General features: G+C 42.8%; 1 protein-coding gene and 1 long non-coding RNA gene across 4 annotated transcripts in view; one reads left to right on the top strand and one right to left on the bottom strand.

The window, feature by feature from the left end:
* Positions 1-1,349: 1,349 nt before the first annotated feature.
* Positions 1,350-4,078, top strand: LOC309522196. The gene is made up of 2 exons (XR_014214968.1): positions 1,350-3,208; positions 3,573-4,078. It is a non-coding gene; the product is annotated as an uncharacterized lncRNA (long non-coding RNA).
* A 5,475-nt stretch (positions 4,079-9,553) lies between these two features.
* Positions 9,554-25,987, bottom strand: part of LINGO2 (leucine rich repeat and Ig domain containing 2) — a 569,661-nt gene continuing 553,227 nt past the window's right edge. For 2 of the 3 annotated variants that reach the window (XM_082204895.1, XM_082204896.1), the window contains exon 3: positions 9,554-13,586. In XM_082204895.1, coding sequence (XP_082061021.1) covers positions 11,730-13,550 — 1,821 coding nt within the window. In that variant the 5' untranslated portion in view covers positions 13,551-13,586 and the 3' untranslated portion in view covers positions 9,554-11,729. The remainder of the gene's footprint in view (positions 13,587-25,987) is intronic. The other variant, XM_082204894.1, reaches the window with a different exon arrangement.

Genomic DNA, 25,987 nt, shown 5'->3' with positions numbered 1-25,987 from the left:
GAAATTCATGGAGGGTAAGGCAATGTTTTTTATTTTTTATTTTTTGTTTATATCCTGCCTTTCTCCTGTTGCAAGACCCAAGGTGGCTCACAGCATAAATCAAAACAGACAACTAAAACACACACAATCATTATAAATATTTAGAAACAAATAAGTAACCCTTTTAAAAACAGCACTTTAAACCATTCCAAAGCACGCACACATGCACAAAGTACAATGCTCAGCCTCGGAAGACACTGCCACAACAGCTGGTTAGTGGGCAAAGGCCTGTCACAAGAAACAAGTATTTGCCTGCCAGTAAAAGGAAAGGGGGGGGGGGCGTACCACAATCTGGAAACAGGCACCAAGAAGGCCCTTATCTGTATCATAGAGTGTCTTGTCATAATTGGGCCAGGAAAATGTTTCTATTCCCCATGATTTGGAAAAACGATGAAAATGTGATTCTTGTCTGTGCATTCTAAAGGTCCATAGTTAGAAGGCCAATGTGGAGGAACCTGAGCACAGAGTTTTGCCATTCCTGTGCCCTTGTTTCTAAAAACAATCTCATTGGCTTTTAATGGACCAACTCAGTGGTTTCTGAACATATAAAAAAGGCAAGAGTCAAGCTCTTATTCACTCATTGCGCTTCTTGCAGGGAGACCTATCTTCCTTCTCTCTCTTGCTTGGATATTAATGACTTCATGGTCTTGCCAAATCCTGTGACAGTCCCTTGTTTCGTCCCAGATATTATGTGGGGATGCAACCTAATCTCTCTGAAATAGCAGCATTATAGATCCGTACAGTAGTGCAATGTATCTGAGTCTATAAAGGCTGTCATATGGAATGGACCTGCTGTTCTGGACACTGCAGTTTAGGAGGGATATTGGCAAGCTGGCACATGTTCAAAGAAGGTTGACAAAGATAGCAAGAGGCCATGAGAAAAGTTCTATGAGAAAAGGCTGAAGGAGCAGGGCAGCCTGGAAAAGAAGGCCTGGAGAAGAATCCCAATATGATAGTAAAGGTAAAGGGACCCCTGACCATTAGGTCCAGTCGTGACCGACTCTGGGGTTGCGGTGCTCATCTTGCTTTATTGGCCGAGGGAGCCAGCGTACAGCTTCTGGGTCATGTGGCCAGCATGACAAAGCCACTTCTGGCGAACCAGAGCAGCGCACGGAAACGCCGTTTACCTTCCCGCTGAAGCGGAACCTATTTATCTACTTGCACTTGGATGTGCTTTCGAACTGCTAGGTTGGCAGGAGCAGGGACCGAGCTACGGGAGCTGACCCCGTCTCAGGGATTCGAACCACCGACCTTCTGATCGGCAAGTCCTAGGCTTTGTGGTTTAACCCACAGCGCCACCCGTGTCTTCAAATATTTGAAGAACTGTCACATAGATGATGGAAGAAATTTGTTTTTGGAGAGCATAGGACCCAAACCATCAGGATATAAGAAATGCCTCTGGATCAGACTAAATGGCCCATTTAGTCCAGCATCCGGTTACCATAATGACCAACCAGATGCAAACAGGACCTGAGCATAGGAGCACTCTCCTCCTCCTGTAGTTTCACGCAACTGGTATTTAGAAGTATTCTGTCTCCGACTATGGATTCAACCAAGAGATTTAACTTAAAGGAACTTCTTGATGGTTTGAGCTGTTTGACAGTGGAACAAACTGAACATAAGAGCCCAGTTGGATCAAATCAAATATCTATTTAATTTAGCATTCTGTTCTCATGGGAGCCAACCAGATGAGAACAGTCACACTCTCATCTACATTTTGTTGTAGCAAATGTTATTTACCTGTTCATAGTGTGAAGAAGAACTAGCTTCTGTCTGGCAGGACTTTGAATTAGATGACCTTTGAGGTTCTTCCCATCTCTATGGTTGTTGCTAACAGAAGCGGTTGAAACACCTTCTTTTGCTGATTATTGGCTTCCAGAGCAGACTTGTGTCCTGGTCTGATAATATGTTATGTTCCAAAGGACACAGTCCTGTAATTTTCAATGGTGGGGGCAGTGATGAAAACTTGCTTTGTCTCCTGGCTATTCTGCATTTTATGGATAAAGTCTTCCTTGGAATAATTATAATGACAACAAAAAGTGGAACATTTTATTGACTCTGCCAAGGGTAGCTTTTCATCTTCTTTGGACTATCAGAGGGGAAAACACAACCCAAATCCTATTATAGGCTGGCAGTTTATCAAAGCACCTGCCTGTGTAAAATGAAGAAAGAAAAAAAAAGGAAGAGGGCAGGGGAGGAGAATCCAGAAACATTCAAACTTGCAGATTGTTCTCAGCATGTGATTGTCTCAAAAGCAAGGAGAGATGTGCAAAACCTGGCTGGATTCTCTCTCCATAGGGAAGTCCCCTCAAACCTATCATACATTTTATAAGTAAAATACTTTTATAGAGGCTAAATTTCTTATGGGCAAATTGGATCCTGATTTGCTATCCCAAAATGCTCCTTCTTTCATGGGGTGCAATGCAATTTCAAAATGTCCATGGTGTTTGTGTGGACAGATAGATTAGATGGATATATGAATATGAGAAGGGGACAAATACTGTAGGACTTTAAAAAAATCATTTGAACCATGCCTGAATTCACCCTCCTCCTCAGATCTTGTCAGACTACAACTCCCATCATTCCTGACCGTTGCCCACACTGGCTGGAGCTAATGGGAATTGCAGTCCAAAACATGGAGGGCATCAGGTTGGAGAAAGCTACCTTTATTGAACAAAGTTCTTTCCATCTTTGTATCGCGCTTATCCCTATAACAAGCCTACCTGAAAGGGGAGGTGAATCAGAAAGATCCAGAGCAGATTAGACAGTACAGGGCTTCTCATTCTGTCCTGTGAGGAGAGAAATTAAAATGCAGCCGTGTATAGATATTTTCCATCCAACTTCTCACTTTCATTGAAGAGAATGGGAAGCTTGCCTGAATGACAGAGCATGCAGTACACAAACTGGAGCAGAAAGAGAGTCCATGGTTGGTCTAGATCAGGAGTAGGGAAGCTGCCTTAGCATGTTCATTCTGCATATAAAAAAATTCTCCCTTGGTTCTACTGTCTACACAGGATTGGGTTCCATCCTTGCTCCATTTGCTAATGACAGGTGTCATTTCCCTAAGAATTTCCTGCACCCTCAGCATTCTTTGGAAACCAACAGATCTGAATTACTGACAAAAGGAGAAAGCCAAAGGATTTAACAGAATAAGCTTAAACTGATTTAGGTTTGGTTAAAGGTAAAAGGACCCCTGACCATTAGGTCTAGTCGTGACCGACTCTGGAGTTGCGGCGCTCATCTCGCTCTATAGGTTGAGGGAGCCGGCGTTTGTCCGCAGACAGCTTCCGAGTCATGTGGCCAGCATGACTAAGCCGCTTCTGGAGAACCAGAGCAGCTCACGGAAACGCCGTTTACCTTCCCACCGGAGCGGTACCTATTTATCTACTTGCACTAGAATGTGCTTTCGAACTGCTAGGTTGGCAGGAGCTGGGACCAAGCAACAGGAGCTCACCCCGTTGCGGGGATTCAAACCGCCGACCTTCTGATCGGCAAGACTGTGGTTTAACCCACAGCACCCCTCGCGTCCCTAGGTTTGGTTAGTCACTTTTTAATGTAGAAAGGCCTGTGGCCAGCTGCAAGGATTTAAATCCCAACAGAATACAGCGTGGTTTAGTTATTTTTCAGATACGTTGGGGTCCAAAGAATATTTCAAGCCCCCACAAAAGGCACATATGAAAATTTGGTAAAACCAGAGGGCCGGAGAAGGAAAGAAGAAACTGAGGAAAGCCAATTCTATTTTCTGCTCTTCAGAATACATTCATATTAAAATGAAGACGTAGAAGATATCCAAAATGCCAGGGTGACTTTGAAATACCCCCTGTCTTCTTCAGTAACCAGCCATATAATTAATTCTACTACTGTTAAGGAGTGTTATTCCCAGCAGTGTTTATTCAGTCTTTAACCCTGCCACACAACCGGTCAGACCTGTATAATTTCTCTCGTTGCCTGTTTCACAGCACTGAGAAGTTTAGGACATGTTCACAACAGTGAATGTGTGATTAGGGTGGACCTAATGCAAGTCCAGGTGGAGTGTACTACCCAACCCCCCCCCAAGAAACAAAAAGAGATTTGGTGGTCAGAACTCCTAATCCATATTCAACTAGATATGATGTGAAAGATCTGAGATGAGGACCTCTTGCTTTTAAACAAACAAACAAACAAACAAACAAACAAACAAACAAACAAACAATGTAATTCAGACCTGTAAATCAGATCAATATACAGTAGATAAGGTCCTGGGAGACCTGCACCATTTCCCAATTAAAACTGCATAAACGCCCCAAACTATTTGCTCAATTGGGTGAAAGTTACACGTATCATACAATTTCCCCCCTGTGCAGCCTTTTTTTTTGGGGGGGTGCGGGGGCAGTGATTTTCAATCTGGACACCAGCACAGGAAAAAAAGGTCCAGCATCATTATTCCATTTTTATTCTACCATTATTCCATTATTACTGGAGGCAGACAGTTCCAGCTAAATTGTAGGACTGCTGGAGGAACTGTAGCAGATTTATAAACTCCAGTTTACAAACGTGTTTCGCCAGACAGATTTACTGGGAATGTATAAACAGAAATGCCAACAGTACAACTGGCCCTAAAAATAACTCCTCAACATCCCCAAGGCTGCTGTTTTCAGTTTTAGGGAGTAGAAATTATTATTTTTGCACTGAAAGTTTCTGCTCTACACATTATGCAACTGTCACTTTCTCAACAGCTAGACCCCACAACACTCCAGTCACCTCTGAAGGATGGAATCACACATTGACATGAGGATCCCCCCCCCCACAAACATCTCAGTCCTATGGGCCGCTAGGATGGGTTTGGTGTGCTCCATAGTACTTTTGTGGACTCCCATATGAAAAAGCTGGGTTTTCTGAAGCTATGAATGAGCATCAGACAATGCGCAATCAATTGCTGGGCAGTCTAAGTGGTGTTTTGGGATAGGGTTTTTCCTGTGGAAAATGACCACTATGGTTCCTGACATAGCAGCCAATGCAATTATCCAATTTTCAAGGAGGAAACACTTTTACCAACCAAAAGGTGGCAGTGCTACTGGACAAGAAGAGCTGGAATGAATTACAGCAGTTTTTACTCATCTGCCTTTGCATCACAAAATATACAAATAGCACCTTGCAACTGCCGTGTTCTGAGAAGCTGGCATTTTTAAAAATGAAAAAAGCTGTTTGCGTTCCAGACATTTCATGCTAGCTCGAAGAATAAAGGTCACAGTTAGCTTTTGAACATCTTTATCCTAATCATATTTATACAACGGTACAGCCCACTGATTTTTTAATAAGAGCAACTTCCTAGTATATATGCTTAGGATGGAAACATAAGTTCAAATGAGTGGAAACCCAAAGAGGTGAATTTATACCAGAAACACCATCATAGTTTTTATTTTATAATAATATATTATGTTTTCAAAGCAGCTACATACATTATCTCAGCAAACCTTAATGATGAGGACCGTGTCATTATTCCCATACTTCAGATGGTGAGACAGAGAGAGGTTGACTTGCCTAACACTACCTAAACCTGAGAGTTTCCTGGTTGACAGCTCGGTCTCTTTAGCTGCAGTCCTAACTCCATTTATCTGGGCGCAAGACCCACTGAATTCAATAGGCTAGGATTGTGCTATTACTCACTATATATACAGTTCCATGAGCCAATCTTGTCCTATAGACCAGGGTGGGGAACCTCTGACGCCAGGGGTCCAATTAACCCCATGAAGCCATTTATCTCAAACCACACTGACCTGTCCATCAACTGACATCACTAGAGGCATGAGCTGATGTACAGGATAGGGTTAACTCCTACATTGACAGCGCTTTCCTGTTCCCAGCAAGGCACAAGATTGTGCAGCCAAGGTAGCAGAATTCAATCCCTGCTCATCAGTTTAGTGTGGATTAAGGACTTGCACAAAAGCACCCTTTGAAGCAGCTGTCTCATGTGAGCTACTTCAAAAAGGCTTTTGCAAAGGCTTTAAGACAGCCCTTGTGTTCCTGTTTCATAGAGTCACAGATTTGGAAGGAATCCAAAGGGTCATCTAGTTCAACCCTCTGTAATGCAAGACTCACAACTAACCATCCATGACAGAGGGCCATCCAACCTCTGCTTAAAAGCTTAAAAGCCTGCAATGAAGGAGAGTCTACAACCTCTCAAGGGAGTCTGTTCCACTGTGCAACAGCTCTTACTGCCAGAAAGTTCTTCCTGATGTTTAGTTGGAATCTCCTTTCTTGTAACTTGAAGCCATTGGTCCATTTCCTACCCTCCTGAGCAGCAGAAAACAAGCTTGCTCCATCCATGTGACAGCCCTTCAGATATTTGAAGATGGCTAAACACACGCAACTCCTTCAATTGTTCCTCATGAGGCTTGGTTTCCATGATCATCTTGGTTGCCCTCCTCTGCCCAGCCTGTCAACATCCTTCTTAAATTGCAGTGTTCAGAACTGGAAATGGGAGCACAGGGTTGTTTTAAAACCTTTAGTAAGTCTCCTCCACTCCCCCTTGAAGGCCCTGATCTTGAATACTTAAAAGGAAAGCACAGGGAGACTTGGAAACAGCATTATATGATTCCTCCTGTTTCCTTTTTAAGCCTCTGAGATCTGAGTGCAAGGGAGTCTGTCAAAATGCAGACACATTTAATGTCACATTTCTTACAGAAGATGGGCCGATTAGAGACTTTTGCTTCTCTCCTATCTTATTCCCTTTCCCTGCCCAAATTATATGAAATATAATATATGCATGGTTACTCAGAAATAAATTTCGTTGAACTTAATGGGGCTGATTCCCAAGTACGTATATAGGGCAGCCTTTCCTGATCTGAGGCCCTTGGGATGTTTCGGACTACAACTCCCATCAGTCTCAGCCAGCATGGCCCAATGGTTAGGGATCATGGAAGATACAATCCAAAATTTATGGAGGACACTAAGTTGGGGAAAGCTGATTTAAAAGATTGCAGCTTTAGTACTTAATTACTACCAAGAACACCTAACTGAGATGGTACTACCTGAAGGTATTCTTCCCTTATGCTCTTGTTTCTCTGTATTTCCTATCAGATATTTCCCACTAAGATTAAAAGCCTTCATTGAACTACTACACTATCAAACACCAGCACCAGCAAGCCAATTCATAGTGATAATCTCCTGCTTGAAAGAAAACACACCCAACACAAAGCAGACACAACCATCCATTGCATTTCAGGAGGTCCAAACGCATAGCCAGGCCACAAGGATGTACCTTATGCTTGTGAAATTTTTGGATAGGCTTACCTGTGTTGCTGTATAACTACATGGAACTCTGGATGTATCAGTGAAAAACATAGAATATAAGATTAGATTCCTGAGCGAAGTCCAAACAGAGAATAACAATGTGCAAGAAGATTACAGAAACAAAATTGGAACAGGCAAGGAATAAAATATTACCTATGGAGAATAAGAAAGCAATAAGTATCATAAGGTGTTTTCTATGAGATGTACTACTGGTTGGTTTTCCAATCATCACTATGCACCATAGCTTTTGCCACCCTATTGATGACATTTCATTTTAAGCTGCAACAAAAACTGAGTATCCTCACAGCAGAAAAACATATTTCTCATTTCATGTAGGCATTATCTTGTGTGGTTCAACAATTATGCATGTGGCTTTTGTTTTTTTTTACTGACACAGCTTCTCTTTCATCCTATTGTTTCTTTCTCCCTCTTTTCAATGCAATTTAAAAGTAGAGAAAATAGATATTCCATTTGGATTTGAGTAAGTTTGCCTTACTCAATTTAAGAAAAAAAAATAACTTTATTGTTTGTAGTCAGTAAAGGCATGTCACTAAAAAGAGAGAGAACAGGGTCATTAGTGGCTAATGATAATTACAAGGGAGAAGTAAATGAAATATCTCCAGATAGCTATTCAGCTATCTTTTCCTTTTGTCTTGCTTATATTAGTTATCTATATGAACGTACAATACAGAAACCCTGCCATGTTAGTCTTGAAATTCATCTCTCATTTGTCAGCATGTTTATTTCAGAGTCATTTAGCATTATTAAAATTCCACAATGTCTTAAAAGCATAGAAGGACACCAAAGGTCTCTGGGGAGGGAAAAAACCAAAACCATTGCTCACAAAGGCAACCTCTGGAGTCCTCTACTTACTCTCTGATGTCACATATATTTGTAATGTAAGCAGCAAACACAGAATCCAACAAGACCTTGAAAGAGACCTGTCGCCACGATGCATCCATTCCATCAGATATTTGCTTCACTGTGGGGGCTCACTGAAAAGTCAGGACCTAAAAGATTGGTGGCCAATCCTGGAAGCCATGTCATAGAGGAGCAGGAGAGGAAGCACAATATATCACGCTTCCATTCTCCCTGATCCTCGTCCTGTACCTCCCCTTGCAATGAAATACATGAGCTGTCTCTGCCTCTGGAACTCAGAGGTTCAAATTCCAGTTTGATGTTTTGAGAGGAAACATAGAAATAAGAAATGTGAATTGTGTGTGCATCCTGTCGACCTTCTCCCAATTTTGTAGCATCTAGAGCCACTCTTAAGGTCAATTCACACTAACTCAACAAGGGTGCAGGCGGAATTTTCTCCATGACATCTTCCTACCCTGCTCCAAGAACTTCTGGATACAGGCACCTTCTAGGTGGGGCCAATTAGACAGCTTTTTTCCTTCCTGGCTGTTCTCCTTCTTTGCTGGGTGATCAGCTGTGGAAGAACCAGCTGTAGTGCTATTATCTAAATGATCCCTGAGAAGTATGGGGAGAAGTTTCAGATAAGCAGCTGTCAAGCTGCTCTTATGTGTGAATTGGGCCTAATGGCTCGTTCTTACATTATACAAGTAGAATTGTTACTGTTCCCTCATGGCTGTTTCCCATGGTGCTCTCATACTCTAAGACTATGTGGGAAGGACCAATAGCATAATTGATTCCCACATTAAAGTTGCTCACCCCTGGCCCTTTCCTCTGTTATGTTAATACTCTAATGTTGCGTTATCAGTGGGGTGGGGATATAGATGGATGACAACACCACCACGCCATAACGTAAGAACATGCTGCATCATCATGAATATACTAGGATGGGATGTTAAAAGAATTTTGCAGATACAACTGTACAAAGTGTAATATAGGTATATATGCTGGTTTGATACTAAATGATGGGGCTGAACATACCATCTACTGATGTTGAGAAAATTTATATAAATGCCCCTACCTTGATTTGAATACAAAGCTGTAAATGAAATGACACAACCTATATTATTGCCTTCAAAATCCCATGGATTTAGAATGTGTGTGTGTGGTTGATCCCTTAAATACCTTAAAACTGCCTTGAAATCTCAATTGTAGGCAATATGACTTGTTAGGCTCCTTACATTCACTGAGAGATCAGATTTGGGGGGAGGATATTGTTATTCTATAGATGTGTTTCATGGAATTGCTAAATCTTTTCTGTAACTTCCTGATCCTGTTGGACTCCAACTTACACAACTTGCAGACAGCATGGCCTGATGGAAGCTGTAGTCCAGCAACATCAAAAGGGCTAGACGTCCTCCACCTCTCTACTAGAAAGTTGGGATGGTCAACAAGAATTAGATTCTCCACCGCCTCAGTTGGTCATACCAGCATCATATCACATTGCAACAGCAGTCCAACTCCCATGGCCCCTTTTGCAAGATCTCGAGAGGAGAAACAACAACAGCACTATCAATTTTACCACACACGTAACTATTCCCAGTCTGCAGTCCTCTCTTGCCCCACAATGTATTCACTCTCATCATGGGTAAAGGCAAGACAACCGAAGTACAAAAATGGCAACAAGGAACAGTTAAAGCAATCATGAAATTATAAAGAAGAACCGAGTGATAGACATGCATGGATTTTTGCTTTTACCTTTAGGACAGCCAGTTCACACAGTAATATTTGCCCTGCTGTTTTACTTGTACACTTGACCTCAGTGATGCAATTGGGAGAAGAGAGTGCCGTGAAGCTGTGACAGGTGTGTCTGTTTCACAGCAGTCTTCAAGATGCGGGGAGTTCTTTTTCAAAGCATTATGGTCACAGAACTCCCTGCATAATATAACTTTGCCTACCACCAGTTCCCAATTTATACTTTTCCACCAGGGCTTTTCTTCATAGATGGCAGCCATTTTCAGATCCGATGATTCTCGGGAGCACCTGTATCTCACTGGAGCCATCTTACTGCTTATATAATCGATTCAAATGTATGCTAAAAACACAACCACCTTTCCACATTATGTGCATTTTTCATCTTGTGTTGTGTAACTGGCATACAAATTATTGTGAGGTATTAAAAAACACACAAGAAATGCTCTTAAAATACACTGGGTTTTCTTATATTTAATGTATGACATATCTTTTTGCAAGCAAGCTCTTTGCTCTTACACCATCCTGGAGTCTGAAATGGTGCCTCTAGGGTTTTGTTCTTCACACGATCAGGCTGCCAGGGGTCATTTCTGTGAGAATAATAATAATTAAAAAAACAGCAGCAAAGGACTGTATAGACCAGCCCAGTGTTTCTTATAAATACAAAATGGACAGTGGCTTGAAGTTTGGCAGTAATTTGGCCTTGTGGAAGCTATTGAGTGGGGAAGGGCTTTTGTTGAGCGGCATTCTCATCCATTAATAAAACTCTGATGGCACTTCACTGGAAATATGGCAGAATGCATTAACCTGGTTCTTTATCCCAGCACACTGACATCTTAACAATGGAAAAGAAATTAAAACAGAGGGATGAGTGGGGGAAAGAATGGTCATCCAGTTAATTTGCCAGTGTTGGTGCCAACCATGACTAGGAAGTTGGACCTTGGACTCTTACAGTAAATGGGTCCAACGTGATCTCACAGATACTTTAAAAAAATATTCCATTCTATATCAAAAGTAGGCACATGCCTTTCTTTCCATAAAGAGAAGAGCAAGGGGGACACAGTAAATTCTGCCTGCCTCGACAGTTTCTCTCTGGTCTTTGATGTAACGTTAGGCACAAGCCACAGCATCTTTCATTGGTGACTACAGAGGTCTGATTTGGGAATTTGGCTGTAGTTATGGAACAAGTGACATCACACTTGGGTCAGTTACTGTGGAAGGAACAAAAACGTCTCATTTGTATTGCTTTAAAATGTACACAGTTAAATATGTATATTAAAAAAAATACAGTAATACATTAATCTTGTGGTGTCGAATCAGCTAGAAGGTATGTATGATGCGAGGATTTAGCAAATGAGATCTATAGATACAAATTTCACTGCAGAGTTATGTTGTAGACAAACGTCTCTCTCTCTCTCTCTTTAAATATGTAAATCCTACACTGTAGGGTTTTTTCCCTTTATTTTTTTATATTTGTAGTGGTAGAAAATGTTTTGAACACTTGTCCGTGAACATGAGCCGACAGTTTGTTACTGAGATCCTCAGAATGGCAAAAAATTTGCAATGCAAACAATTAGTACTGTATGCCAACTCTGCAAAAAAGCCCTAACACACACACACGCAGCCTCAAAACAAGAGGCTTTGCTGTACAACCTCAGATAGTCTTCCTGGTTTCCGTGTACCGTTTGACACCGCGACGGCCGAGAGCCTCTAGCATGGCAATTCCTAGATACCAAGCTTGTTGGATTGGTCAGAATGCCACAGGAGAGGGGGGCAGGGGAAGAATTAATAATTCTAGCAGCACACAACCATCAAATCATTTTCATATTGAACCTGCGTGGTCCCGGGACCTCCCCTTCCACAACCGCGCCATTGTTCTTACGGGGGACGTACTCGAGGTCAATGTTGGTTTTATGCTTGCCTTTCCCTCGGCTCCACACAAAAAGTAGTAAGAAACAAAATAAAACCACCCCGAGGAATGTGAAGCAGCCCATGGCTGTCGACACCAGTATTGTCTTAAGGTCCAGGGAAAATGTATTCATATTGGTTCCATTGGAACTGGTGTCATTGGAATCTGTCATGTACATAGGAGTCCTGTTGGCATAAAGGAAACGATCCGAGGCAAACCCTTTGACGGTTAGGGTGGCTGACAAGGTGTCGTTCCCAGCAGCGTTGCTGGCCACACAAACATAGATCCCACTGTCTTGATCTTGGGCAAACCGGATCTCCAGGGTGCCATCTCCTAGCACCGTAGCTCTCCCATTTGATTTGGCGGTGACCAGTCTCCGTCGTGGCGTCAGCCAGGCGACGGTGGGCTGAGGGTCGCCATCTGCACTGCACTGTAGCTGCACTGTTTGGCCTTCCTCGATCACCAGGTATTGCAGCTTCTTGTCGCGTATCCTGGGCTTCTTGCAGGTAAAGTAGAAAGAAAGGGCGGTGCTGTGGAAGTCTTTGAAGGGCCTCTCTTTGACGCTGTCCGGGCCGGCGCACATTGGCTGCTGGCCCCCAAACTGCAGCGTGGGCTGCCTTTGTAAAATCCAAAGCAAGCGGCAGTCGCAAGCCAGTGGGTTGTTGCTTATGCAGAGGATTTCCAGGGCTTTGGTGGAGTGGAACACGTTCTCTTCGATGGTTTCCAACAGGTTTTGGGACACATTAAGCACCCGGAGGAACCGGAGTCCTTGGAATGCGTGGGGTTCGATGGTACGCAACTGGGCCCCAACTATGTGGAGCTCTTGAAGGCGCACCACATCGGCAAGCATGTCCGACTCAATTGTGCTGATGGGGTTGTAGGAGAGATTCAGGTGGGTCAAGTAAACTAGGTGCTTCAGGGCAGAATAAGGGACAGTGGACAGGTTAGTATTGGTGATGGAGAGGGAGGTGAGGTTCAAGCCATATAGGCTGTTGATAGGGATCATGTCCAGCATAGGCCAATAGTCTATTTCTAGATTTTTCAGGTGGAACAATCTCTTGAAGGCATATGCAGGCAGAAGGTTAATATTGAGATGTCTCAGGTGTAGGCTGATGAGGTTGTGAAGGTGAGAAAGGGCTTCTGTTGGTACAGCTGTTAGGTTGCATTTTTCCAGAGTTAGCTGCTCCAAACTGAGCAGTCCGCTGAAGGCCCTGTGAGAGATATAAACCAGATCGTTATCCCCAACCTCGAGGGACTTGAGGTTGTGCAGATCCTGGAACATGTAGTCCAGCAGAATGACAATCTTGTTCTCACTGATATCTAGCTTTGTTAAGTTTGACAGCCCGGTGAAGACCCCTAAAGGGACCAGCTTCAGACGGTTCCCTTTCAGCCGCAAGGAGCGCAAGTTAAACAGATTGTTAAAGGCTCCAGGCTCGACGTTGGCAACGATGTTGTCGCTGAGATCTATCTCCTCCAGCAGAGGGAAAGCTGTGAACTCCTCCGGGTTGACACTTTTCAGCCTGTTCTTGCTAAGATCCAGGATTTTCGTCTCAATGGGGATGCCCTCGGGGATGGCAATCAGGCGCCTCCGGTGACAGCTGACAGACTTGTTCTGTGCTGAGCACTCACAGCGGGCTGGGCAGCCTATGGTGGAGCCCATGAAAATTAGCAACACAGCCAGACCTAGAAATGGCTGCCAGCATGATATGGCTGTGTGAAGCATGACTCCACTGATGTTGTCTAATCCTCCGTCACAGGCCTGCCAAGACAGAGGGGAAGAGAGAAGAAAACAAGAGAGTTAGCTTAGTTTAAGGAGAGTCTCACGTTAAGGCAAATCCCATTCATTTTCGGTTAAAACAACTGCAACAAAGCTTATGAACCTGTTTTCCCAAGCACATACACCCAGTTTTCCTTTGCTCTCTTTTATTTATCCCCCCATTTTCTATATTTATTTAGTTTAAGTAAGTAGTACAGAAAAACAAAAACAAAACAACAAAGACAAAAAAGATTGAAAACAATCCAAAAACATTGAAAGCAAATATTACATATTTATCATATAATACTCTCCCCCTGCACCTGCAGCTTCCCTCCGTCACAATTCAACTTCTTTGAATCTCTATTTCCACCTTTATCTTTGCATTCTCCAAATGTATCATTCTTTGTATTTCTTTTATCTCTTCTCTTTTCCAAAGCATACATATACTTTACATTTTTATTCTAGGCATAATGTTTAATATGGGTAAAAGATTGGATTATACTGGAGAAAACTAACGTAATGTTTAATAAACATTATTTAGAACAAGTATAAATCATTTACTCCCTTGTTCTCTTTTAATGGCAATGGCACCCACGCGAGAGGTGCCGAAACTGAATTCCGTCGAGTTCCTGCTAAAAAAAAGCCCTGGTTTTCCTGAAGTTCAGGGATGTACCTAAATATTGGTTCTTCCATTTTCTCCACAACTGATGTCTGAATTGAACATGTGGACCAGAAAAGACCTCCAAATCTTATTGGGACTTCCATCTCTCATCAGACTCAGCCAGGATGGCCAATGATCAGGAATGATGGGAGTTGTAGTCAAGTCCCAAGCAGGGGATAGGTTTAACAGTAGTTTACACTCCTCCCTTTCCCCCTTTTTTTTACTTTATTTGTGTAGGCTGTTGACAAGTCAGGATTGTTGCTTATATTAATTCAAAATGAACTGAGATTTTTTGCAATAAAATAATACAAAGCAAAACAATGCTACACATTCAAAAGTATGTCACATGTATTATCTTGTATTAATCCTTATAACAACCCTATGAGGTGGGTCGGTGTTATTTCCCCCATGCCACCGACCAGCACTGGAAATCAAGAGAGAATGGCTTGCCCAAAGCACCTTACTGAATTCACAGCCTGAAGAAAGAAGAATGGCAGACAAAATCAATGGACTACACAGAATTGGATAAAATGACAGGAAGGATTCAAAACCTGCGGGACCAGAGATTTACAGCAGATTGGAAGAAATATATGAATTATTTGAAGAGCAGCTGTAATCAACAAATTACGCTAGTAGGACTACAAGATCACAAGGAAATCTAGTACGCGATTCAATCAATATTTGTCACTTAAAAATATCCAGTTGACTTTAGGGCCACCACAATGGGATCACGGCATTGGCAAATGCTTTCAAATACATTTTATGCAGGTATCATGTTGTGTGGGTAGCAGGTAGCAAGGGTATCATGAGGTCATCAGCCAATTTTTGCAAGCACATGGGATAGAATAGTCTAGCATAAGGAGAGAAAGAGGGTTATAAATGGGGCTGAGAGAGAGAGAAAATGAAAGCAAAGTGAGTGAGTACTTCTGACCCAATGAGCTCCAGTTGTGTCAACTGAAGACAAATCTTTTGAGGAACTGTCTCGACAACGCTGCCCATTTCATCGGGGAAACTTTGTCCTGGGCTGGCCAGGAAAGGCGTAGGACTCGCTTCTGCCTGAAACTTGGTGAACTGGCCATCCCCCTTTGCCCATAGGGTAACTTTGGTTGCAGTGAGCCATCTTTGAAGGGCAATTATATCTCATTATAGTGTAAACTGCCTCTCAAAACTGCGGGAACATGCCTCAACCTTGGCTTGTCCAGCTGTTTGAGTTTCCTCCTGGGCATCTTCTAAGACGAGGCTAATAATGTGTGGCAGGTTGTGTGGTAGCACTCTGATGTAGCCTGGGAACGCGAATGAAGCCTCCTCTTTGTTATGTGACCCTGTGAGATTTCGGCACTGTCTGAGAAGAACAGACTGCTGAGACTCATTTAAGCCCCCCTTCCTTTCTTCAGCTAAAGCTTTGGAAGCCAAAGAATTGCTACCGGTGTCCAGCTGTGTCAAAAACTCACCAAGCTAAACTTCACTTCATTAGGAATTAAGTTACCACTGAAAACCTATCAGGCCCTGTGATTTGGGGCTTCTGATGAAAGGAGCTTTCAGCCACTCTGATCATTACTTTTGGAACGCAGCCTGAGAGGGTAGCGCTTTCGTACTGATATTCCTTCCGTGCAGGGAATTCATTTCCTATCTCATCCATCTAATATATGAAGCTGAAAGTAAACAGGTTCAGAGGAAGACGAGCACACCCCACCCCCTGGAGCGCTCATTTTAGTTGCAAAAGTGTGAAAAGCTTGACTGCAGATATCTACAGTACATTACACCACCGCCAACAAAAGAACTCTCCTAAGTAGTGTGAAGTCGATGATAAAAGATGACAGGAAGGAGTTCTTTACTGTAGCTAGTTTGGGTTAAAAGCGGGGAATGAATGCTTACCCTGGTTCCTAACAGTAATGAGCACAGGCTTGCAACCAAGAAAATAGATAATTGGGGCTGTAATCCTAACCCTGCTTATGCAGGAGTAAGTCCCCTCTGAATTCAGTAGGACTTATCTCTGAATAGATGTAGTTAGGGTTACTCTGTAAAAGGGTTTTTTTGAGGGCTATAACTAACTAAATCATTGCATGCACAGAACTGTGAGGACACTGGAATGTCTGTCTCTTCTCTCCCTGTGCCCCCCCCCCCAAATCTGCTCTGGATTTTCCCCAAATGCAGGGGTGTATTGGGGTCAGGGGGAGATGCATTGTGCTTGTGGAAGTCAGACTCAACGAAGTCTGATTCTACTTAGTCCTTTATGGGATTGTGGTTTATCCTATGCTTTGGGGCAGAGATGGGGATCATTCACCTCTTTTGTTTGATTACCAGCTCCCTTCATCCTTGGTGGCTTTAGCCTGAAGAAGAGTGGGATTAGATAACTATTTTCAAGTGAATGAATTTGTTTTAAGGAATATAGGGATCACTGGTTCTTCGTGACTGTTGGCATCAATATGAATTTTTATTATTAAAAAACCCTATCAGTTCTACTTGCAACTCAAAAAGTTGGCTTGCCTGTTTGTTTCATGAAATTTATATACCGCTTGGTAATTAAAAACCTCAGTGTGGTTTATGGTAGATGCTAGAAACAGCTTACTTCTTAAGCATACATGATGGGAACCAACAGTACATGATGGAATCTTCATCACCGGAAGTCTCTTAACAGCAGGTTAAGAAACATTTTGTTGAGTCAGTTTAGGGGAATTTCATTCTTGAGGGAAAAGGATTCAATAGAGGCACAGAGACCTTCTCCAGCACAGTTCATCTATCAAGTGCACCACCTCAATCCTTGATCACTTATTGATGACTCATAGATGAATGAATGAATTTCCTCCACTCAAAAGTATTCCGTAGGAGGGATTCTGAAGATATAGGAGCTGTGTCCATTGATGGACTGTGGCAATTTAAACTGCATGGACACAGAAGATCCTGACTAGCTTTCTGCTAGTTTTGAATCTAAGGAGACCCTGTAAAGGAGGAAAGGTTTACCCGGTCCATTAATAATTGTAGCTTCAGGTGAGATCCTACTTAGGGCAGAGCACTCAAATTTATGACTGCCCCTCCACAAGCTCCAACTCTAGGTTTGGGGGCATAGGGGTGTGGTTTCATCTGTCCCATTTTCCAGGCCAACATAACTACAACTTCCTATTTTTCTTTTTCTTTTAAAGAAAAAGAAAAGAGAAAAAGAAAAGAAGAAGAATTGGATTGATTTCTCTACTTTTATTCTCAGCATGAAGGCGGGGTACAGTGTACAGTCCTGCTCATTGAGGGAAACTGTATTGTTGGGATCTATGAACACATAAAAAGACTGCTTGCATGTTTCCTTTATGAGTATCAGTTATTTTTACAATTATAAGTCAGTGTGGGGAACAGCTGGAGATGGAATGTAGGATTTAATAAAAGCATTTAATGTGAAATTCCTAGCACTGCAGAATCCTTTGTCTCTCCTTGTTTCTCCTGCTGACCATCTCAATCGCAGTTGGGTGCCCCACCCCATCCCATTTCTGTGTTGTTAAGAGAGATGGCTACTGTCCCCCACAAACTGACTGGTGCAAGTACATAAAATATAAGGAGAAGATCCTAAACCCTCTTTGTAAAAACTTTACAATATAATGCCATAAGATATATACTCTCATTTTGACTGCTGTTCAATATTTCATTGTTTGGCTTTGCAGAGATATTGAGAATCCTTTCAGCTCCTCTGTATACATATGCATTATTTTTATACTGAACATCAGTGTGGGAAACAGCAGGAGTCGGAATACGGGAAATGTGTACTAGCAATGACTATTTTGTTTGTTCTTCGTTGCTGCACTAATTAACACCATTTGAATAAATTAACTGGAAAAACCACAAACCAGTAGGAGGCCTGAGAATACAGTTTTTAAAAAGCAAATGGATCAGAGTGGGAGGTTTGGGGAAATATTGGCTGCAGGTAAAAAGTTGAGAAAGGAACAATCTGAGGCACTTACAAATAGGAGGGGCTGATTGCTGTTGGCAGGAAAGGAGAAGTTAGGATGTGGAAGATGGCAGATTTATGGTTGGGGGCAGAACACTGAAATAAACTATTAATAAAATAAAAATAAAAAGCAGAGATATGCACAGAACTTTGGCCCATGCACACTGTCAGGTCTCTCTTCCTTTTGTGATGCACCTGAATGAAACGTGAAAGTCTCCAATTCCATGTGAACTAGGAAACTAAGGTGACCAGGTTCAGAACCATAAGGCTTTCAAATCATGGACTGAAGTGGGCTTTGGTTTCCTCAGACACGGGTGGCGCTGTGGTCTAAACCACTGAGCCTAGGGCTTGCTGGTTGGAAGGTCGGCGGTTTGAATCCCCGCAACAGAATGAGCTCCCATTGCTCTGTCCCAGCTCCTGCCATCCTAGCTGTTTGAAAGCATGTCAAAGTGCAAGTAGATAAATACTGTAGGTGTTGCTGTGGTGGGAAGGTAAACAGCATTTCCGTGCACTCTGGTTTCCATCATGGTGTCCTGTTGCGCCAGAAGCGGTTTAGTCATGCTGGCCACATGACCCAGAAAGCTGCATGCAGACAAACACTGGCTCCCTTGGCCTGAAAGCGAGATGAGTGCTGCAACCCCATAGTCACCTTTGACTGGACTTAACCGTCCAGGGATCCTTTACCTTTGAGGTTTCCTGGTGCAGATGACATAGGAAACTATGGTTAATTGCAAACTTCTGCATTTAAGGTACACTTTGAAGGGAGAAGGGCATGAGTAAATGAGCAAAAGGCATGTGTGTAATTTGGCATATTAAGCTAAGATATACTAAGTAATAGCTTTGTTGTTGTTTATTCGTTTAGTCATGCCCGACTCTTCATGACCCCATGGACCAGAGCACGCCAGGCACTTCTGTCTTCCACTGCCTCCCGCAGTTTGGTCAAACTCATGCTTGTAGCTTTGAGAACACCATCCAACCATCTCGTCCTCTGTCATCCCCTTCTCCTTGTGCTCTCCATCTTTCCCAACATCAGGGTCTTTTCCAGGGAGTCTTTTCTTCTCATGAGGTGGCCAGAGTATTGGAGCTTCAGCTTCAGGATCTGTCCTTCCAGTGAGCACTCAGGGCTGATTTCCTTAAGAATAGAGACGTTTGATCTTCTTGCAGTCCATGGGACTCTCAAGAGTCTCCTCCAGTACCATAATTCAAAAGCATCAATTCTTCGGTGATCAGCCTTCTTTATGGTCCAGCTCTCACTTAATTAATTATTATTAAGTAATAGCTACCATAACCCAATAGCCCTTGAAAGACTGAGTTTAAATTGAGTTGTTGTCTGCATGACTGTTTGTATAGCACCATGAATGGGAGATGACATGGATGAGCTCCTAAGCTAACCTCCTGTTGAACAGGGGAAAGGCCAAATAAATATATAGAAGCTGAATATTATTATTTTTTTAGATACCTGAGAGTAATTATAAGTAATATTTAAAATATGAATGTCCAAAGAAAATGTGGACATCCAAAATTGTCCTTTGTGCTAGTTGTCTGCCAATGGCTACTGCTCGTGCTGGTTATTTTCATCCTCCTGGTTCAGAGGCAGTATCACTGGTACCCAACACCATTGCCTTCATGTTCTGCTTTTGCTTATCTGTTAGCTACTGTAGAAAACAGGATGCTGGGGAGTAGGTGGACCTTTGGTTTGATCCAGCAATGCAGTCCTTATATTATTAAGTACACATTGGGGTTGGTCCCTATGTGTTTCATTAATGATCCCTATGCCTGAATACCTTCAATGAAATACTTTACTGCTAACCTGGATGCTTTTTGTGCATCCCTATGGTGATAGAACACAAACATTTTGAATTCGGGACCACCCATGTAAACTTGCTGTACCTTCCAGGCTCTGTTGAATTTGCAACCAACATAGGTCTGGAATATTAATGTGCTTGCGTCTCACTGTGAAAAGCGAGGATCTCCATGTGTCCTACTTTATAAAGGGCAGTCCTCTATGTGAAGATGTCCAGTCCAGGTCAAAATTAGAAATAAAGAGTTACAGGAAGGGGGATCAGGGCCATTAAGTTTCCCAACAACATTTAACACCTGGATAGCAGTCTGAGTAGGCATACAGGTGAAATGTGTTGTATTTCTATTCATCTTTTAATAATTATTTATACATTTGCATATATACCGGTACATTTTTTGTCAGTCTGTGTCCCCTTCTGTCCTTTATTCAGCACCCTAAGATTTGGCCAAACCCTACCCTATCCTGTTATAGTGTGTGTGTGTGTGTATTTGCAATTCTGAATTACTTATTTTCAGGAAAGCATTTTCCTCCCCTTTAATAGATCTGCAGGGAAATATGTGTACATTAAGAGGTATGCTCTGTTGGTTTGCCTGTGTTACAGGCTAGTAGGAAGGGTGTACATTAACGTTTATAGATGCTATGATTTGCCAAACCGTTAAAAATAAAGGCTAAGTTCTACCACGGAGGGCAATTTTAGTTTAGGGCATTTGAAGTTGAAGCAAATTAAAAGCAATAAATCACCTCTAATGCTAAGGCAGGCATTTTAGCACTTACGAAAGTCATTCTGCTTATGAACATTTAGCAAGACTATTACAGGGAAGCAGCGACTCCTAGAAGATATATATGTGAAACAGTGCCACATACCCATGCATAGTTGATTTTGGTTGGTTGGGGGAAAAGAAAATGAAGCAGTATATAAGAACATAGGAAACTGCCTTATAGTGAGCTAGATCAGGGGTCCAGTAATATTGTCCACATTGATTGGCAATGACTATTCAGCATTTCAGACAAGGGTCTCTCCTAGCCTGCCCAGACACATTCTCTCCCTGAAATCCTTATGAGGAGCAGCTGAAAGAGCTGGGCATGTTTAGCCTGGAAAAGGGGAGATTGAGAGGAGCTAGAATAGCCATCTTCAACTATCTCAAGGGATGTCACACGGGAGAGGGAGCAAGCTTGTTTTCTCCTGCTCTGGAGAGTAGGACTTGAACCAATGGCCTCAAGTTACAAGAAAGGAGATTCCAACTAAACATCAGGAATTGTTTAGTAGCACCTTAGAGACCAAAAAAATTGTTTAGTAGCACCTTAGAGACCAACTAAGTTTGTTCTGGGTATAAGCTTTCGTGTGCATGCACACTTCTGCATACTATCCCTTGCTTTTTCCTGTAGGACTAATTGCAGTTGTTAACAGTCATCAACAGGTTTACCAGACCCATTGAATCAATCACCCATCTCCTACTGCGCTTCTGAGAAAAAACCCACCCCACCCTCCCACTATATATATATAAGGGTCTGGTGACTTCTGTTTCAGTATATCTGAAGAAGTGTGCATGCACATGAAAGCTTATACCCAGCACAAACTTAGTTGGTCTCTAAGGTGCTACTGGACAATTTTTTTATTTTTATTTTTCGACTGCATCAGACCAACACGGCTACCTACCTGAATCTAGAACTTTCTGGCAGTAAGAGCTGTTCAATAGTGGAATTTTCTCCCTGGCAGGTGGTGGGCTCTCCTTCCTCAGAGGTTTTTAAGCCATTGGGTGGCCATTTGTCATGGATGCTTTAGCTAAGATTCCTGCATTGCAGGGGGCTGGACTAGATGACCCTTGGGGTCCCTTCCAACTCTACAATTCTACGATTCTATGAATAAATGAAATGGCTGCAGTAACTCCCTTCAGTTTTAAAAGCGGCTTTGTTATGTGGCATGGCTGGGCTGGTGTTTGAGAAATGCAAAGCTGCACAGGGCCTGCAAAACCCGTGTGACTTTTTTTGGATTCTGGCCATCAATCCCATCAGCTATGTAGATTCTCTCCCCTCCCCCCCCCCAAACCTGGACAAGCATGTTAGCAGCTGTTCTGTCAGTAAGTCTGTGTAGCAATTCTGTCAGTCAATGCAAAACACACGCTCACTAGGGACACCCTTCCTTTGAACTGTCAAAGCAGAACCTCTTGTGTATTTCGCAGGAAGAAAGCTGTTGACCTCCCCTCTGGGCACTGCTGACTGTATCGCACTGGGGAAAGATGGAGAGCATGAGATACTGTCACCATCCCATTTGTTTTCTGGTTCATGCATTAAGATCTGGCACAGAATTGCACATTTATGAAGTCCTTAACAGACTGCACAAATAGTTAACGGGCACAAAAGCATTTCTGAAATTATCTGTGGATGCTTAGAAGTTGAAGAATTTAAACACCAGCTTGCTCACCTCCAGCAGACCTACAAATCACAGGGGCGCTTGAGCGATGGTGTCAGTGTCCTGATTGTTCCAAACTTGTGACCTACCAAACTGGATGCAACCCATCAGACATGCATTACGGCCTGGGAGGTGTTTAACAAGTTTCACTCCATATTTCACCATCTTTCTTTGACAGGCAGTAAAATGAGGAGATTTGTTGATGCCCTGGAGCAGATCACAACCCAAGGTTAGTGGGCTGGGTTTGGCTTGGCGGGTCACAAAGTTGTTCAGGCCTGCTTTAAATAAATTGCTTCTTCCCATTGGGTGAGGGCTTAGCTAACTGTGGAGCTGGAGTACACACATGAGGCCAATCAATTGCTATACCCTTTTACATTGGCAGGATTCCCCCTTAAAGGGGGTGGAGGTACTTAGTTTGTTTAGTTCTGAAAATGCTGAACAACATACCTCCCATTTTCCTTTTGGCTATCCTGAAACTCCTCAAATTGATTTTTTTTAATGCTTTCCTTTTTCTCAACATTCCCAGTGCTGGAGTTGTTGATAAGGATTCAGATGGGACTTGGGCCTCTGTAGGGACCTTCAGAGGATATTATAAAAATAACAACTTAAAAGAAGAAGAGTTTGGATTTGATATCCCGCTTAATCACTACCTGAAGGAGTCTCAAAGCAGCTAACAATCTCCTTTTCCTTCCTCCCCCACAACAAACACTCTGTGAGGTGAGTGGGGCTGAGAGACTTCAAAGAAGTGTGACTAGCCCAAGGTCACCCAACAGCTTCATGTGGAGGAGCAGAGACGCGAACCCGGTTCACCAGATTACGAGTCTACTGCTCTTAACCACTACACCACACTGACTCTCCTGGCTCTAAAAGACCAAGATCAGCTGAATCCAGACTCTCAAAACATGGCAGATCTTGGGTTTGGATTGCACTGTAAGTGAATTTAGTTGAATGTGCTTTGAAGTCTCCTTGTGGCTGTGAGTTTTCCTGATTTTCCTAGAGTCACAGGATTGTACAGTGGTACCTTGAGTTGCAATAACCTCAGGTTACAAACACTTTGGGTTACAGACTCCGCTAACCCAGAAGTAGTACCTCCGGTTAATAACTTTACCTCAGGATGAGAACAGAAATTGTGCGGTGGCAGCAGGAGGCCCCATTAGCTAAAGTAGTACCTCAGGTTAAGAACGGTTTCAGGTTAAGACTGGAACTCCGGAACGTATTAAGTTCCTAACAAGAGGTACCACTGTATAGTTGAAAGGGACCTCAACCAGGGCCAATGCCTTTTTGACTTCGCCCCCAGCCTGGTGGAAGTCACAGACTGGCATCCAGGAAAGGACATTACTTCCAGAAGTCAAAACAATATTGAGCAAGCATTTCTCCATGGACCTTCAAATTCGGGGGTTTGAACAGGTTGTTATCAAATGGCAGAAGGCCTTAAATGCCTTACAGTTATGCTACCATAGTAACTTTCTAGAACAGGGAGCTCTTGGCTTGCTCTTTGCTGCACCGCAGTGCCAATTCTCCAGATGGCTAGTGGGACATATTGCAGCATTCAACTCAGTAGTACTGATTCAAGGAATTAGTATGGTTTCAACTCCTGCTATACAGCTTTTGATTCTACCTCAACTCCTTCTCAGGCTGAACAGTTTAATGCTCAGGTATATATCTGCTCTCAAACTGCCCATCCCCAAGGACCGCCCATTTGCTTGCCAGAGTTCAACGCCTTGGTTGGTTGGGTCATGCCCCTTTCCACATGGCCAGCCATAGTGCTAGCAGCATTATTAAGAGCAAGTTTTATGACTTAATTTCCTATGATGAAAGACTCATATGTTAAACTCCATGGCTTGGCCTCCTAGTGATCAAGTTCCAAAAGGCCATTCACATAAAATTCAGTCTAAACAATTAGAAATTCACAAACCTGAAAGCTCACATGCTACCAGTGACAAACATGGCAAGTAAGCACAGGAATCAATGACTATTTATTTGAGTATATTGAGTGTGGATGATTGTAATTACTTGGTAATTGACATTTTCTCTTGGGGCTGTGTCCTCACTTAGCCCTAATTATTACAATTTTTCTTGCTGTTCCCAAGCAAAGAAAAACACACGACAATAAGCAAAATATGGGGTGTGATTCAAGCCAGTTTTCTACAATCTTTGGGCACGTTCCACAAATCATCTATTCCTACTTATTTATAATGGGGCTCCGCTTTTTCTGCTGAGTTGTTTCTGAATCAGAGCTATGATGCAATTGAAATAGATTCCATTGGCGAGGATCCAAATCCCACCCCACCTTTCAGGACTTAGTTGGGCCCGGTGAGTGAGTTTGAACCCTAGAGAGCAGTTGAGCCACTGCATTTTGCACTTGCTGCATATTTTTGGGTCAAGCTGAAGAGCAGTGCCCCATATAACACATTGCAATAATCTAGTGGTAAGGCTATCCTGGTCCAGAAACACCCAAAGATGTTTTACCAGATGAAACCGGTCATAGGCAATTCTAGCTACAGTTGTACCTTGGAAGTCAAACGGAATCCATTCTGGAAGTCGTCCAACTTCCAAAACATTCAGGAACCAAGGCACGGTTTTTGATTGGCTGCAGGAAGCTCCTACAGCCAATCGAAAGCCGTGGAAGCCGTGATGGACATTCGGGTTCCAAAGAACTTTTGCAAACCGAAACAATCACTTTTGGGTTTGTGGCATTTGGGAGCCAAAACGTTCGTCTTGCAAGGAGTTTGACTTCCGAGGTATGACTGTACAGTGCTACCTCTGGTTACAGATGCTTCAGGTTACAGACTCCGCTAATCCAGAAAGTAGTACCTCGGGTTAAGAACTTTACCTCAGAACAGAACAGCAGTGGTGGCACGGCGGCAGCAGGAGGCCCAATCAGCTAAAGTGGTACCCCAGGTTAAGAACAGATTCAGGTTAAGAACGGACCTCCAGAACGAATTAAGTTCTTAACCCGAGGTATGACTGTACTGAGGTTTCCTGGGCCCCTAGTGATAGAGATGGACCCAGGGGCACTCCTAGATTATGAACCTGCTCCTTCAGAGGAAGTAAAGTCCATCCAAAGTAAGCAATTAACCAATTATCCGGAGTAAGGAACCATTCACTCACAATGCCTACATCTTCCCAGGATCCAGAGTCAGTTGTATTGTCCCTCATGCAGCCTACCACTAAATCCAGGGATTGCGTAGCCCTTCCTCATCTAGATGTTACAGAAAAGAAGACCTAGATTTATTATGATACTGATGACTTACTTTAACTGAAGCAGCTTGTGTCTAACTTAAGTGTTGCCCATGGGACATGTACAAAATGGAGCTGTATCGTGGTTGCAGTTTCTGTGATAAAAGAAGAAACTGCCAGACGGATGTTTGCTTCCTGCTTGGTGGCAAGTGAAGGAGTGATAGATCAAGAGACACAACATGCAATCTGAAAAGAGGAGCAATTATAGTTCTCCTCTTACTGCCAAGCCAGAGCTGGTTCTAAGTTATGGCCTCCTTTTTTTACAGCATCAGTGAACAAAGCAGTCACCCAGGACTTCCCTTTTGAGAAGTCTATTCTGTCTCTTATCTTATAGTACAGATTCCGTCACCTTTGAACTAAC

Source organism: Podarcis vaucheri (assembly GCF_965113315.1).
Source record: "Podarcis vaucheri genome assembly, chromosome: 17".
Lineage (NCBI taxonomy): Eukaryota > Metazoa > Chordata > Lepidosauria > Squamata > Lacertidae > Podarcis > Podarcis vaucheri.
Note: the sequence above shows the minus strand (reverse complement) of the source record. Positions and strands in the feature narration are given on the sequence as shown.